Source organism: Triturus cristatus, chromosome 10, assembly GCF_964204655.1.
Source record: "Triturus cristatus chromosome 10, aTriCri1.1, whole genome shotgun sequence".
NCBI classification, from domain to species: domain Eukaryota; kingdom Metazoa; phylum Chordata; class Amphibia; order Caudata; family Salamandridae; genus Triturus; species Triturus cristatus.
The window spans coordinates 809,751,616-809,769,766 of record NC_140593.1 but is presented as its reverse complement, the minus strand read 5'-3'; the positions used below and the strand labels follow the sequence as shown (position 1 = coordinate 809,769,766).

Here is an 18,151-nt window from a genome sequence, read left to right as displayed (position 1 = left end):
AGTACATGGCTACCTGATGAAGGCACAAGGCCGTATGCACGTAGGAAAATATATCATTAGCCATGAGAGATAATTGTATATGAATACTATCCCCCTTTCCTTGACCTTTTCCCCCCTGGTTTTATATCTATTGAAATTTGTAATGTGTATATGTATAGTTGATTGAAAAGATTTTATATATATGGACCCATTACTATATTACATATGTAATTGGATCAATGGACAATTGCTCCAACAAGAGAAAGATATACAATCTTTGATCGCTATAATGAACGTACAAATCTTTCTCCCCCTTCTTTTAAGTATTTAAAAAAAACATGATTAAATAAAAAATGAATTTTGAATAGAACTAATATGTGGGTGTTTACATGTTTGCGTAACTAGATAGTCCACCATTTATTGTGTTTCCTATATGTTTTTTTCATATATGTAACTGTCTCATCTGCAAGCGGACATTTTAACAAGAAAGATGAAGGGCACTTTTGAGCCCAAAAGAGATTAAATTTGAATGGCTGTTGAGTGATTCAACTTTAGAAGTTTCTGCCACTTCATATGGAAAGATGATGATATCTCCTTGAAAGGATTCATTCTTCATGATAGGTTATTATGGCTGCACCCAGGTAATGGACTGAACTGGACTTGCTGTAGACTTGGAGTGAATCTCAGCGAATGTCACGTTGTATTGACCCTGGGCTCCTTGAGGTATTGGTACTATTATAACATATCATATAAGGAAAGGTACCCCCTATACTAACTTCAAGGTCCAAGAGTGAGGAGGAAAAAACAATTACTAACAAAAAACTCTTGTCTAACCTAAATCTCTTTATAAGCTGCCTCCAGTAGGCTCATACTCAGGGCACATCCACAGCACAAAGCTTAACAACAACAAATTATTCAAAAGTACATTTATTTTTCTTTAGTACAAATAGTTTTTCAATCACTTTTAAATTATTTTTGTGTAGCTTTTTTTTATATTTTGTTCATACCAATTCAGTCTGGACAGAATTATACATTTGATTCACATTTTTTATAAAAAAAGAAAACAACATATAATATTTCACAAGGGCAAAATAACATTGTATGCACCAAGGTTTTTCCTAAAGAAAAAAGCAAAATGACATACATGAATCAATAAATATCATAAAAATGTACTGTAACCCCACTAACAACCATCAAGAAGTCACTCTCACCAGTCAGAACATTCTCACAAGCGCAGCACACTTACACACAAGAAAATGAAATTCCGTGGGAAACTTCTGTTTTTATCATATGACATACACTCTTTCACGATTATGTGGTATGACTTAGTCTAAGGAATATCCACTGGTGTGTTGTCTTAGGAAGGTTTCCCATATGGTCGGTCAACGCACAATTTTGGTGGATAGGAATTACAACCACCTTCATCAGGACCATATTAATTGAGAGAATAATCACAGGGGTGGACGGGGTTTCTCTTATACACCGGGAGGTCCTTCATCCATCTCAATGTAAATTGGTAGCTTGTTAGAGCCAGGCAGAATGTCATGTGATAAGGAATAGAACGTTCTTAGTACGTCTTAGAGGTGCTGTTGTATCCAGCTCCAACGTGTTGTGTGCTCAAAAATCACTCATCCATCTGATACTCTGCAATATCCCACTGCCAATCTAGTTGATACAACATATTCTCAAAGAGACAGTGTATGATTTCGGGGTGTCTTGTAACCTGCAATCAAATGCGCTTGGTCTCTCCAACACGCCATGGTACCTTATAAGTCAGTCAACCAAGTAGGGATAGACAAATATTCTTATCTTTCTGAGATCTACTGCAACCACTGACATGCACTTCAAAAATGGTTTGTGTTGCTGGCTTGAGGCTTAAAGGTAGGACCTTGTATTGCTTGCGGGCAATGCCAACCAGAAATTCTAAGAATTTGTGATGCTTCTGAATGATAAGGTTGTGTACCTATGTATCCTGAAGATCTGTGGCTGGGGCGGGGGTATATTTTTTTTCCAATCATCCATCTGCTCAGGAAATTACATTACTGCATTTCCCATCATCCATCTGAGCAGAAGTGGCATCACTGGTTTCCCGGCAAAACCGTCTTTAAAAAAAGAAGCCAAGCAGGAGGACTTATTTTCCCATTAGCATAAGAAATTATATCACTGCATTTCCCATCATCCATCTGCACAGGAAGTGTGGTTTCCTGCCAAATCTGTGGCTGGGGCGGGGGTATATTTTTTTTCCAATCATCCATCTGCTCAGGAAATTACATTACTGCATTTCCCATCATCCATCTGAGCAGAAGTGGCATCACTGGTTTCCCGGCAAAACCGTCTTTAAAAGAAGAACCCAAGCAAGAAGACTTCATTTTCCATCATCCATCTACACAGGAAGTGACATCACTGAAGTTCCCATCATCCATCTGTTCATGAACTGACATCAGTAGTTTCCTGCTACCAGTCTCTAAAAGAAGAAGCCAAGCAAGAGGACTTTATTTCCCATCAAACATCAGCACAGAAATGGACATAATTTCATTTCCCATCTTCCATTTGCAAAAGAAGTGACCTAACCGGATTTCGCCTGTAGAACTGAGGAACTGAAAACTGAGGCCAGTAGAGGAAAGCGCGGAATCAGATGCGCTCACCACGAACAAAAACAAGCTGGCCCAAATATAGAACAATGAGCAGACCAAACTGATGAGTTAAGGAGGTTACAAACAACTGTACTCCGGCGCACCATGCAAATCTGACCCGGCCATAAATAACTGTAACTCGGCGCATTACGAGAACCCGACCTGGCAATAGACGTACTACCCGAACAAATCCCCACCCTGATGAAGACCTTCGTATAAATATATATCATCTTGGTCCACCCCAATGAAGGTCGAAACGCATTGGCTCTTATCACCAAGAGGCCTAGAGCAAACAAGGGCAATAACACGCCAAACAATAGGCGTCTTGAGCTGGACTGCACAAGCTCGAGATTTGAGTTTGAAAATAGTCTCTGACCTCTGCAGGACCTAGTGAATAGACAATATTGAGGACATAAAGAAAAAAGTTCCCAATACTAAACACAATTCAGTAGGACTAAAAAGTTCTGATGAGAAGCTTATTCTTTTGAAAAATTGAAAGCATCATTATAACTGTGCTTGATGTTGTATTATATGTTTTTTATGTGTGAAAAAACTAATTGTTGTTAGTGATATAACACATGTATAACACATGTATGTGATGTAAATATTGTTTTTGTCAGTTGCTTTTGAAAAAACACAGAGGGTACGTTTTAATATACTTTGTGATGGGAACCTTCTCTTAAAAAATAATTAAAGCCCAGAGTTAATAAAAAGGACTACTGTGGCACAAGTAAATTCTCATCTATGGTCTCAGAGGCATCTGTTTGTCTAGATACTAACTGGATTTCCCAGCATCCAACTGCACAATAACTAACATCTCTGGTTTCCCGCTAATACCATATTTAAAAGAAAAACCCAAGCAAGAGGACCTCATTTCCCATCATCCAACTGCACACTGCTAACCGCACCCTGCGCTTCTCCCTCCTCCAAGGATCTACTTCATAGCGACCACAGTGCCGATGCATGCAATGGGCACCCAACTGGCAAGCCAAAGTACTGTGCTTATACAACAAGAGCAGCCCTCAGACCCATAGAAACCCGGACAATTAGCAATTATTAAAAAACAGTAGTTCTTGTTGGTATCATTCAAGTACAACTTGCAATATTCAGTGAAATCATTGTATACACTTATTCATATTACAACCTATGACCAACACATAGAAATTAAAGTCAGGTTAAGGCTTTACCCAAAATTAGTTACCAAGTAATATTGTGCAATTATTATCCAAACATACGCATGAGATGTGTCGCGAGCGAAAAAATTACAACTAAAAAGTAGTGAAAGTAAAAAGTGACAATGATGAGAATCTGTGTTTCCAACAAACAACTGTGTGTGATTCTTAATTATTTAATGATCAAAATAAAGTTTGTTGTTCAGTTGTCAACAATGTTTCAACCCTCACAGGGATCTCATCAGGACAATTTCCATAAAGGGACATCTGTGACAAATTAATCAATGGATTACAATATGTGTTGTGTGAAAATGGTTTGTGCATGCAAGAGTAATGGAGAAATGATACCTGCAAAGGCAGATTCCCAGAAGGAGAATAACTGGCCCTGATACATTAGTGTAGCACCATTGTGGGGGGCACAATATTTTCGTCAACAAGTGAACATAACATAACATGTGAAATGTCAACATCCAAAACATCTGTTGTGAGGTCTAGAATAGGACAGTATTCCTCCTCTGGTCCTATTCTTCAAACTAGAAAGTTATGGGAGTAAAATGTCTTTCCATTCTCTGAGAGAAGGACCAATTTCACTGCTTCTTTGAACTGAAGGATACTGACTTCCAAAAGAAGCACACCTCAATAGTATTGAGAATAACCTTCTTGCGCAATATTCTGCACTCATTTGTCTGTTGTTATTTTCTTCCGATCTACCAAATGCTTTTTGAAGCATCTACCAACTGGAGAGGCAAACAAAAGAAGGGAAAAGGGAGAGTCGTTGATTGGCAGGTTTTCCAGTGAAAGCTTCTATTTGTTAGCCACTTCTTTTCGTCATCTTGCAAGAATGTTTTTACGACTACTGAGGGGGTTTGAACCCCTTGGTGCTGGTAATGCCTGTCATAAGGTTTGTACTGATGTTTTCTGTACGTATTACATTATTTTTCGAGCCTTCAGTCCTGAGTATCTTCCAAGAGGTCTTCAACTATGGCAAGGTTTAGAATTCTCTATCAGGCCTCTGGTTTCAGACTGGGAAGGCAGAGTCATGAGAAAGGGCCAGACCGTGATGGTAGCCATGTCTGGCTATGCCCGCTATATTTTCAGCAGTCCCATTGACTTGACTGGAGACCACTATCCAGTCTAGTGGCACCTTTGAGAAATCCTGCATTTCTTCTCTGGATAAGTTTTCCTGAAATCACTAAAAAGTCTCCCAGAGGGACCAGTCATACCACCAGAGTAGGGCAGTGGCCCTCACAGTCTTAATTGCAGTTTCTGAGGTACCACAAAGCTTTCAGCCAGCTGCATCCATTTTCCTGCCTTCCTTTCCAGAAGGTACCATTAAAGATGGCAAAGTGGGATGGAACTTCTTTACAGTAGTCACTAGGAAGCAACCAGGAGATGGCCCGAAACGAGGAAGAGAGGGTCTTTTTCAGGTAGCTTATATTTTTTCTGTAAGTACGCTGCAACAGACTTTGGTAGTGCTGGAGTGAGAAATGACTCCATCGCATATCCAAGAAGCCCTGGAACTAGGAGAAGCAGCAGAATGGTGGTGCAGGTGCAATGAATCCCTGGTGAGAGATGATGCCAAGCTTAACATTCCTATCTCAATTATTCAGTCAAGCCCTTCAGTCATCTTTGGGACCATACCCAGTCCCCCGCATCCTTTCTTGTCAGCAGAAACGTTATGATACAATTTCAAAACATACCACAAACACAGTGTTGCCTTTTCTTCATATACTATAAAGCCTTGAGAAAGCCCGGGACCAACTGGCAACACAGCGTGAAAAATGTTAGCTACCTTTCAAAATCTAATATGGCTACCAAATCAAAAAAGTACATTAAATATGCTACTGATGTGCAACAACGAATGATGTGGACAGTAAAATAATTTTATCTGCACACAAGAGGAAGAATAAAAAAGTTTATTCAACAATTACAATCACTCAAATTTTTTTTGCCATGTTGGATTATTATTATATGCCTAGTTTTACAAGAATAACTGAACATCTAGTCCTTTTTTCCAACCTAGGTCATGTATTGTTGTGTCAGTATCGGGCCAAAGGCTGTCGGATACCATTTCCAGAGATATCTTGTTTTGGTCTCAGAATGTCATCAAGCATGAGATATATCAGGGCCAGTTTGATGAGGCTGGCAGTACTTTGAGCACTGGGTAGAGGGTGCAGATTTCCGTGGAACATACAACACGTCTTTTCAACCTAACTGCTATGTCAATGCTTTTAGGATACTGTTCAGCATTGGCAAAAAGAAAAGCTCTTTTCCGATACAGCGCGGCATTATCAAAGGAAAAAAAAGACTGTGACAGAATGTTGAGGAGCAATGGATGAGAGGGTCAGGGGGAGTGAGTGGAAAAGTGAACACTGGGGGAGCAATGAGAAGTGGACGGAGGAGCAACTGAGGAGAAGGAAATACAAAATAAAAAGCTTAGTTAGGCGAAGCAATGAAAGAACTGAGGTAAGGAAGGAGAGTGCAGCATGGAGTGGACAGATATTTAAGAGGGGAAACAGCACACGAGGGAGCGAGCAAGAAAAGACATGCACACTCTTGGAGTGCTGAAAGCAAAAGAAAAATGTAGATCCCTGAATGTAAGCAGTGGAAGGATACAAGGCATCTAATCAATAAGCTAGTGAAGAAGCTATGCTCTAGGAGAGGGAAAAACACAAGAAGAGAAACCCATTGCATTATAAGCAAGCAAATGAAAGTCACAAGAAAGCCAACCAAGGGTAAGCAAGTATCTGGCCCAAAGCCAACTGTAAGTTTTGGTATGGTGGACAAGAGGTTTTTCGACAACCAACACCCTTCTGTAGGTGAGACCTAAAATACCCAAGGGGTGGTGATCTTCAGATGGAACATATCATGAGCGTGATGTGTATGTAAATCCAGTTATCTGTTGAAACATGTGACAAACATTCAGAGAAAATGTTTTTATTGTTCCCGCTCTGAATCACAGGATTTAACTACAACATAATAATGTCCTAAAAGCAGGCTATATGATGGCTACTACCCCACACTAGATTAAAATGAGGGCTACAGTACCTCTGGATCTGGATTGATGGTAGTGATGCTGCTGAGGCGCACAGCTGGAATCTCGGGCAGGACTGGAAAGATCTGATCTTGCAAACGATGAATCAGCGGCCCTCTCCACCAGATGACGTTTTGAAGCAAGGTATGAGAGAGGTACTTACAGATCTTCTGGTAGAATGTGGACATCCCACGCAGGTCTTCCTTGGTCTGCATGGAAAAAGGGAGAGTAGATATTAATCTAAGTAATGGCCTCGGAGAATAGAAACACCCATCTGGAGCTAAAATATAGAATTGAAACCCTTACGCTTCACATCATAGTCAATCTAACTACTGCTTACGATAGGTATACCAGGGTATCCAAACTTCTCTAAGGAGAGCTAGGTCTGATCACTGGAAGTTATCTGGGGTTACTAAAAATGTATGACACTGTTAAAATATTGACCACATTCAATAAAACCACAATAGTGGTCAGCACAGACAGGCTTACAAGTAATGACCACCCAATGTATCAAGAGTGGTTAGCAACAGTAATGTATGACAAAATTTTGTCAATGTGACATGCCTTCACAGGCTTCAACATTACTAAATCTTTCCAACTTAGCATGAATTATCATTCAATTATGACTTTTAAATGGGTTTTAGAAATGCAATCTTTCTAATTGTTTTATTAGCAACAGAGTATGAAACACTGGGTTTCAATGTAAAAGAGAATACAAAAGAAATAGAAAGCATATCAATCACATTCCACTAAAATTCCAAGTTCATCTCATGTACCGGCAAGGAATGAGGAAAATTCAATGAAGTACTCAATTAATTAAACAGTTTGCTCCAACAGCGATTACATTTTTGTTAAAGTGCTTTGTGCAGTAGCTGTTAGGCATGCCATTTCAAAAGTCTTGTTGAAGTCCTTCCACCATTCAAAGAAAGAAGGGACAGAGGAGATTTCCAGGTTTTAGAAATGAGCAGTTGAGAGATAGAGTCGTATTTAGAGTTTGGTGAACAAGATACTCCATCAAAATGTGATGGTTATCCCAGCCACTGTGTTACAAGTGTGAAAGCTATAATACAGTTGCAAAGAGGCCGTTTGTGATGGGTGTTTGTTTAGATAGCCATAAAGACCACTTATCAGCCCAGTTTGAGGAGTAGTCCTGTTTGATTTCTCCCAAACAGACGTATAGGTGAGAGTTAAATACTTCTATCAAACTGTAAATTTTGAAAGAAATAGGTTTTGTGTATATTAAATTAATTTTGCAGTTAAATAAAAGAAATTCAGTAGCACAGAGAAAGGTCAAGGCACCAAAAACCTGCACTAGTCAGTATCGTATAGTGACTATAAACAAGAATTTAGGCGTGTTGCAACAACCCAGAGACGTGACCCTCATATGTCCCCAATGACGGAGAATGAAATCCCCAAAACAAAATTAGACACCGATGGCTCTGCACTCAACTAAATAAGTAAATTACTAGTAAATGGATATTAATGTCTATAGTCCATCACAGATAAAGATGAAGTGCTATCTCCCAAATGAATCACGTTGCTACTCATTTTTTCAGATAAAAATATTTTCTTTTTATTCTTTATTCTTTTATTCAATAGATGTTTCTTAAATTCACAGCACGTAATTGACAATCAATTCTGTGCTGTGATTTTAAGAAACATCTATTGAATAAAAGAATAAATAATAAAAAGAAAATATTGTTTCCAGAAAAAACAACTATGGATGGACTATGGACCTTATTATCCATTTACTAGTAATTTACTTAGTTAGTTGAGTGCAGAGCCATCTGTGTCTAAATGAATTTCAGTGTTTGGTTATGAAACAAAATCCCATAGTTAAATGAAGCACAGTTCATGAAAATATTTGTCCTAAGAGATATCAGTAAGTTTGGGGTTACCGTTAAGTAGAGATACAGAGTGAAATCAGGCAATATGTAACAACTGAATGATATCATTTCAGATCTTCCCATGGTACCCAACGTCTTAAAACTAACTTTCTTTTTAAAAAAATTAGATCGCCAAATTTTAACGTGGTATGTCAAGGGCCATCATTGCATACAATATTAATCCAGTACCTTGTTGATAAATGAATGGAATGTAAAAATCCCAAGTGTTTTCCCATGTATACCCTGTAGAAGAGCCTCCAGTCAGGAAGTCCACTTCCACCCTTAGTAAGGGAAGTTTAAACAATTTCAAAGATCACTCATGAATCCAGCCTTGCCAAGTAAATCCAGGAATTACGGCAATGAGTTTCTTAAAGTAGGCAGGAGGTATGTTGTTTGTGGAATAAGACTTTCGGTAAAGTATTCATTTTAATCTGATTAATTCAATCAGTAAATGCAATAATTTTGTCTCCAAGCATAAGAATATCAGTTTCTGAAAATACATACTTTTACATCAATTTCCAAGATTTTCATGTTTGACAAACAAAGTCAATTGATAAAACTTTTTCTGGAAACATAAACAAGCTACTTACCTTCTGTAACACTCTTTCTGGTGGATACTCTATCTATCTGTAGATTTCTCACCATGAGAATACCCGGAAGTGCCAGACACGATACAGAGAATTTTTTCAATTATACTCCTGTGTGCCGGTAGGGTGTGCCGCATTGTTCTGCGGTGATTCCATACCTCCCCAGATTTAATGGAGCTGAGCCATGTATAACCATCACCCATGCTCAATGATGTCTCTTTTTGAATCTTTCTACTTGTGCGCCCTGAGACACAGAGTTCTAACACAAATTGTTGATGATGGCATGCAGGGTCTGGGGAATGGACTCAGATTAGCAGGACCAAGAGGGTAAAGTGGCATTCCCACGGAAAGTCAATGGAGCAGAGTTTCATGAACTTGGGCACCCACGTTGCAGCTTGGCAGATGTCCAGAACAGATGGCCACCTTTGCCAATGACATCATAAGGTCTTGACTTGGCTGGAATGAGTCCGCAGGCCTTCAGGTGGATAGTGTGCAGCAAATTTTGATGCAGAGGACTGCCTCCTGAAGGCCTGCGGACTCACCTTAACAGGGTTAACTTCTGCACCACCCCATCCTTTTTCAAGGCAAAACATCTTACAAAGAGCTGGTCGTCCACACAGTGGTCATTTGTGTAGCCAACATTAAAACTCAGTGTTCCTATAGGGTCTAGACTATGGAGCCTCTCCTTCTCCTTCGAGGTATGAGGCAAAAAGACAAACATTGGCAGGGTGATAGATTGGCCTACCTAATGGGAGACACAAACGTTGGCAGAAAGGTCCCCTGGATCCTCAGCACCAATTTGGCTGAGAAGGTGGGGTAGGGTGGTTGTACCAAGCAGCACACTGACATGATAGTGATGAGGAATACAGTTTTAGTTGTGAGGAGTCTCAAGTAGAAGCTATGCACTGGCTCAAAGGACGTGCATATGTGGAATGTCATAAATAAATTCAAAACCCATTGTAGCATGACAAATAGCATCTGAGTAAACTTGTGCGCTGGACCTCTTAAAAAAACAAACAAACAAAAGAACAAACAACAAAATGTCTGAATAAATGTTGTGAAGGGACATCCAGCCGCAAGGATAACATCAACCACCTTGGTCAGCAGATTAAAAGCACTTAGCTGCAACTCCTCCATCTCCATGTATGGAGGTGTACATTGTGGAGATTTGAGTGTAGGACTCTGCCATGATGCTGAAACAGAAGGTCATCTTGAAGTGGTGGCTGAATCGGAGGACAAATGCTCAGGAGCTCTCAGTTCCACCCAGTCCTGACCCAGTCCAGTGTGATTCAGATGACTTGGGGTCATTGCTCATCCTAGTGGAAAGGTGTACAAGAGCCCAATGTCCCATCGCAGCCAGAACGCATCTTCTAGTGAGTTCCCTGGAGGAAACTCCGGCATGCAAAAGTTCTAACACTGATATTGTCAACAGGGATGTATAGATCTAACCAGGGAGCATCCTATTCATCTCATTGGTCGAAGGTGCTCTGCGCTACCCCGGGATGTAGACAACACTTTTGGTCTGCCAGGAGACATCTGCTCAGGTAGTCCACTTCGGTATTTAGAATTTTCACCTAGTTGTTGGTAACCAGAAATGCTCAGCTGATCCAGCCACCTTCAGCAACATAGGGCTAACTGATACAGGATCCAGGACCCCACTTTGCCAGGCTTCTTACAGTACCACATGAAAGTCATGCTGTCAGTGAGGACCCGTATGTGCCTACCTTTGATGGATGGGAGGAAAGATTTTAGGGCCAGATGGAATGCCCGAAGCTTCAAAAGCCTTATGTGGAGCCAACTCTGTGCCACAGTCCAGAGATCGCTTATCTCCGCATCTCCCAGGTGACCGCTACCAACCCCGTAGTGATACATCTGGCACAACCCTGAACTATGGGCGGGAAAGGGTGAGTTGCCTGTCCCAGGTCAGGCTGGAGCTCATCATCCCCTATTGCAGACCCTGAGCCATCTCCTGAGAGATCTGAATGAAATCAGAGCGGCAGCTCAGATGCTTGGCCCACTGGAATCTGAGGTTCCATTCCAAGGCATGCAAATCACACATGGTATTTGAAATGAGGAGACCGGGGAGCCTCATAGCAATCCTCACTGTGACCCCGTACTGATCCCAAAATAGCGAGATCAGATCCTGAATACCACAGACTCGCAATGGTGGGTCAAGGCCTTTTAAACCACTGTGTCCAGGATGGCCCCAATAAAAGGAATTATCTGTGTGAGGGACAAGTGGGACTCCGGCTCATTTTTGGTGAACCCCAGAGATGTCAGGAGTTTATCCATTGTCTGGAGGTGGTCTGTGACTGACTATGGCCGACACTGCATTTAACAGCCACTCATTAAGGTCCTGGAACACATGCATCCCCTTACCTCTGATAATGTGCAGCGACTACCACCATGACTTTCATCAACATCCAAGTGGCCGAGGTAAGGCAGAAGGAGAAGTATAAATTGGAAGTATTCTGACTCCACCGTAAACCGCAGGTAATCCAACATTACATGTAAATGAAAATACATATCCAGAAACACCATCCAGTCTCCAGGGTCCTGGTACAGAGCAGAAAGAAACTGTGACAGAGTGAGCATTTTGAATTTCTGCACTCAGTAAACAACATTAGGCAGAGGCCTCTGTCTTTCTTTGGCGCAAGGAAGTAGTACAAGTAGCCCCCACCCCTTGGCTCTCTCTGAGTTTGGCACCTGCTCAATAACATCCTTGGTAAGGAAACAGTTAGCTTCCTGCATCAAGATTTTGGAGTTATCGTCCAAAAGTCACTGTAGGTACGGAGTAAGAAGGAATAGAGAAGAAATTAAAGGCAGGACATAGCCCATTTCAATAATTTGCAAGACCCTCATGCCTGATGTGAAGGATCTACAGATGGGGAGAACAGTCACCTCCTTCCTCCAACTGGCTGGCATGTGAAGGCAAACTTTAGTCGCTTGGTAGCCCCTGCAGCAGGGGACGGGTGGGTGAGGGGTTGGAGAATTGCTGCCTGTGTTGGTGGGAAAGGCCTCAGCTAGGTCTGCTGCTGCTGCAGAGGTTGGGAGGACTGGCACGGACAGTAAGCTATCCCCCAGGAATAGCCCCTAATGTTTCTTTTAGTTTTGATGGCTTCTGCTGTGGCATGACTGTCCATAAATCATTCTAGTGGTGAGTCAGCCTTCTTGCAAATAACCTTGATCCATGTAAGGGCAGGTCTATTAAGGATGCTCGCACATCTTCTGAAAACCTGTTGATCACATTCCTCCTAAAAACAACAGGTGCAAACAGCTTAACCTTGCAAGTCTGTAGTGTTGAGGTTGACACACAAAACATATTTGGCTGCATCCAAGCAATCTTACATTTTTGGGGATAAGGAGGTCTTGAGCAAGATCTCACTCGTCATGTCCCACAAAGCATGGGTGTACCAAACCAAAAGGCATACTGCATTGATAGATCTATGTCCCAAGCCCGCTGAGGTGAAACTTCAGTTTATTTTGACTCTCAATCCAAAGAATTGGCAGGAAAATAATTATGATTCATGTTACATTGATGCATGCACTACCAGACTTTCCATGCTAGGTTGTTTTGTCTGGAAATTTGGATAACTGAGGAGTGGCCCACGTTGCCTAGCCACAAGTTGACTAACTGAAGGGCCACAACAAGGATTAGCAAATGTCATCATTAGGGTGTCAGGAAACAAATTACTGAATGGCAATATTGGCTCAGCCCTGGCTGAAGAATTTCAATGAGTAAATTAATTTTTTTAAATAATTGGGAAATGTAGCAGTTTAGCTGCCCTTCATACTAACACTGTAAAAGAGACATTTTCTTCTTTCTGTAGCCCATGTTGCAGTCTGGTTCAGAGGCTGGGGATATATCTAGGCCACTGGCTTTTTTTAAGTGAAAGCCTTCATCAATGTCAGTGTAATCAGTGTAATGACGGGGAAATGAATCGCCCCGCTCCTTATCTTCATCATTGTCATGAGGGAAATAAGGTATGTCTTGAACTGCATCAGAGTCAGGTGTATGTAACTAAAGAAACATGTGATTGTATCAATGGTTAATATTAGCACTTGTTTGTCAAAGGAGTGCAAGCTGTGATCATTAGGCAAATGAAAGACTTTGTGGGTCCCAGATGTGACAGTAGTATTAAGAGGTGCTACAGCACATGACTGAAGCATATAACCAGAGGTGTGTTGGAGAAACATGTGGACCTACAAATCATGATTGGGATACCATGGTAGTGTAGTGTGTGTATCCTTATGTAAGAACATTAGTAGAGACAGCAAGTCATGACAGAAGTACAATGGAAGTGCAATCTGATTGCCTCAGTGCTGGAAAAGCAGGGAGTGGCACGGGGTGGCATAGGTGGGAGTTGGGATTGAGCTACTATGACATATTGTTGTGTGGGCTCTGATACTAGATTAACTGTGACTTTACCGGTTTTCTCTAGAGTGCTCTGGAAGTTCTGATCATGGATTCCACTGTGCCCCTTATCCAGATTGAGGTGCACTGTTAGAGCTTAGTGTGGGTGTCAGTACTGGAATATTATTGCTGCAGGTGTGGATAAAAATCATTGGAAGAGTGGTGTATGTGTGTCAATACTTAAAGTACAGCACGTCTGCATCTCAGGTTTAAGTTATGTAAGTAGAGGTGTTTGTGGGTACTGGAACAGCAGGGCATACTTTTGAACAAGAATAAGATTGGAACATCTGGGTGCTTCATAAGAGTAATATTAGTTTGGCCTATAAAATGATTTTCTCAGCAGAGATCAAGGACTGGGTAGATCTATTCCAACTTAGTGGGGAACAAGTCGAGTAGATATTTATTGGTCAAGGTGACTCATGATGATATCAAGAGCAGTAACACCTTCGCACAGAGTGATTTCTACTACACACCACATCGTTTGCATATAATGAAGTTGAGAGAGGATGAGAACTGTTCTCGGTGAATCCATATCTTTGCCACATGCATGAGTCTACAAAGGTATTGGGGCCATATCTTTTGGAAGCTTTTTTTTTCTTTAAATATATTTTAATTGGTATTTTATATAGTACAATAGACCCATCACAAATCAGGAAATATGAAGAAAAAAAAAAAAATTCACATCAGCTGTTACCGACTATGTTCACCAGTACTAGCTCCACTAATACAATTAAAATGCAACTATTCTGCAGGTAGTCGCTCAACACCGGTCCATCAGCCACCTATTTGCTCATAAGCATAATCACAACAAGCCAGTAACGAAACTTGGATTCTAACAAAAGAGGGATGAAACAACAGAAAAAAGTAAGAGAGAAGAAAGATTAACCTTTGCAGAGGAGTGGTGTGGACATGTCAAATCACTGATGTCTAATGGAATTTACAGCATAATTTAGCCATGGGGGGACTACGATGGGGGCCCTCCTCACCCCTGGTACCGTTTCTGCACCCAGCCAACGCTCCCGCTGACCCCGCAGACCCATGCTCTACCTTCCCCTCGGATTAAACCCTCAGTGCCACAGGGGATCTTAGGGGAGTAGCACATACTACGGAGCCCGTTTGGGATGCATGTTCGGACTCACTCCCTCTGCTGCTAGAGCACCCCGGACTCAGGAATTTCCACTCCATCCCTATTCTGCGCTTGGCAAGGCCCACCACAAGATCTATCAGCCGATTCCCGACTAAGCGCTTAGGAAGCCGAGGAAAAAGACCCAATAGACATGTTTGCATCGTAAGATCAAACACCCTTCCCAGCACGTCTTTGAACTTACCCAATACTGCCTCCCAAAAAGGACGCACCCCCTGGCAATCCCAGGTCATATGGCCAAAGCCTGCATCCGGGTGGGTACATCTAGGACACTGTCGCACCTCCCCAACCGTACGTCACGTTAAACCGATGGGGAGTCATATAGGTCATGTGTATGTAGCTAAATTGAATATATTTCAAACGGGTACTGCGGGAGATCTTTTTTGGATAACGTAAAACCTTACGCCACTGGGAGTAAGTAAGGACCCTACCCACCATCTTATCCCAACGCTCTTTCAAGCCGTCCAAGGGGCCGGCAGAAGCCTCTACTAGTGCGGTATAAAGCCATTTCACCAGGTGGCTCGCGGTGCCAAGAGTGAATAAGGCATGGAGAACCGGGTGTGTGTCAGGTTCTTCCCGCCCGGAGACTCATAAATGCGCGAAACTGCGCATCAGCGCCTCGTATTGTAGAAACCGACCCTTGGGGAGCCCACTACCATCCACTAGTTCCGTGAAAGAAATCAGTGACTTATCCAGATAGGAGTCCCCAACATTGTCCAGTCCAGCCTCCGACCATCTGTCCAGTTGGGCACCCGTAAATATAGATTGGGGGTCCCCATGTGGCAGCCCCACCAGAGGCAGCATAGGAGAATACTTTGCAGTTAGCTGCCTACCCTTGTGGCATCATCTCTACGTTTGGAAGGCAGTACGCTGCAGTAAGGAGCATCTAGGGATGGGCGTAGCTGGCAGCAGTAGCCTCGCCGTCACTAGTCTAAAGCTGGATGCCGGGTCCGTCAGGCACGTTCCCTCCTCATTCACACCCTCTGCCCACTGAGCTAACCACTGTAACTGGGCGGCCATATCTTTTGGAAGCTTAATGGGATCTTTCATGTTGATATTGTCAGGGATTAAAAATTATTTTACTGGGGCACTCACCTCTGATCTCATTTAATATCACAGCGATATATTTATATGCCATCTCTGTGGCCAGAGTGGTGCTGGTGCCATAGTGGTTGTTAAATGAGGCTCCCAGCCCAAATGTGTGGTAGCAAGAATTTTTAATCATCTATTCTCTTGAATTGTCGATCGTAGAACTTGATTAATTCGGAATTGTGACCTGCTCAGGGCGTGGATGCTTGTGGTTCTGCCTGGTCAGGATTGGCTCTCATTATAATGTTTTGTATTGAATAGATTTCTTTTGACTACTTGATATTCATAACACACTTTGCACTTGATGCCCCCCGACCCCCCCCCCCCCCCCCACCCCCCAAATTCGGTAACTGCTTCCCTCAATGATTTCAGATAGTCCTCTGGCTTTTTTTGAACTATTCTTTGTTATGAATTTCTATATGGTGATGATTTTCCAATAAAAATAAAATAAAAAAAGATCCTTTGAGTGCTTGAAGCATGTGTCAAAAGCAGGCACTAATTCATCCATGAAGTTGTAGATAATATGACTATTTCTATTTTCTATTCCTATGAGTGTTAGTTTTGCAACAAGGAAATAACAGGTCTTGGAGCCAATGAACAGCCCCTCTCTTTTCCAGCTTTTCTTGTTTCCAGCCATTTCATGTGCATCGCCAAGGAGTTCTTGCATTGCCAGGGAACCTTCATTAAGTGATAGGTGGGTGGACATTTGAAATGGATTAGCAACTGGTCTAACTGTAAGTCCCTGTGCCTGTAGTATTGTGATGGAATGCTGAGACCGCCTGAATTATCAGTCAATTAGGAGACTCTTTCCAGCAACTTAAAGAAATACTGGGAATTTAGCAGCCATCACTGCCAAGGATACCTTAATGTTTAGGTGTTTTGACTGAAATCTGCTGCCAAACCTGGTCACAATCCATAAGCTACTCAGTTTTTACAGAAAGGTAAACAGAGTTTTTGGGAGATAGATGAAGTGAATCAATTTAGCTTGTATCCCATGTCATTTTAATCACGTATTTAGGTGGCACATGTCTAAAACAACTATCACATTAAAAAATATACTAGAAGATCTTTGAAACATCTACATCAGAAAGTAGTTTTCTTCTGTGAGAATTCTGTCATTGTTTTATAGATAAAATATACTTTCTATGCAGACTTGCTCACTATTGACAAAAAACAGAAATGGGGTCATTTAAGAGATGCTAGTTCAGCACGTGGTGCTTTGGCAAAAGCACCATTTGCCACCACAGTCCGCCACTTTAAAGGTGTCATTCAGTGAATGAAATCACACTCGGGTTTACCACCCAATCAGATGCCATTAAACAAAAAGGACAAACCGGGAACTTCTTTATTAGTGATTGTTGATGATGCAAGTATGGGTACGAGTTTTTATTTTATGTAGATCGCACTTTTCAACTCAGTACAAGGGATAACAAGGTACCCCATTACAACTTACAATTTGATAGGTAAATTAAGACTGATATTCTTCAGTAAAGATGTCTCAACTCATTAACTTTAATTACATTCGGAACAACAAAGTAAGATATAGGTGTTTTAGTGTCATTACATTTCCTGGCTAATTAATAAACTTTCCTGTTATCTAGAAATGGCCCCCTTTTAAGATCTTGTATTTCTTCTTAGATTCTTCCTCTAATTTGAGGTTAGCAATTTCCTTCTTTCAAGTGCCTCCACATTTATTCAATTGCCTCCACCTCTTCCATGACCTTCCCAGATGCTTGGAAACCAGCAACTGTCCTCCCATTGCTGAAGAAACCCTCTGTGGAAACTTCAACGCTCACCAACTACAAACCAATCTCCTTGCTACCATTTCTGGCCAAGGCCTAAGAGAAAATTATTAACGGACAGCTCACAAAATACCTCAATGGCCACCAACTCCTTAACACCACTCAGTCTATTTTCAGATGTAAACACAGCGTGGAAACTGTCTCATTGCCACCACAGATCACATCTGCATGGGTCTGGATAGAGAAGACACTGTGGCTCTCATCCTCCTGAAAATCCCTGCAGTGTTTGACACTGTCTCCCAATCCAACCTCATCCAACATGTACACAATATTGAAATCCAAGGGTATGCATTCAGATTGATCTGCTCTTTCCTGACTGTAAGGACCCAGTCAGTCAGCTTGGCAATGTACACATAGGACACTTGAAACCTTATCTGCGGAGTTCCTCAAGAATCCCCCTTGAGCCCGACT

The 18,151-nt window shown here is 41.6% G+C and overlaps 1 protein-coding gene across 1 annotated transcript in view; it reads right to left on the bottom strand.

Annotated features, from left to right (window-relative positions):
* Positions 1-18,151, bottom strand: part of DNAAF8 (dynein axonemal assembly factor 8) — an 816,395-nt gene that overhangs the window by 560,820 nt on the left and 237,424 nt on the right. The window contains exon 12 of the mRNA XM_085628378.1: positions 6,833-7,027. Coding sequence (XP_085484504.1) covers positions 6,833-7,027 — 195 coding nt within the window. The remainder of the gene's footprint in view (positions 1-6,832; positions 7,028-18,151) is intronic.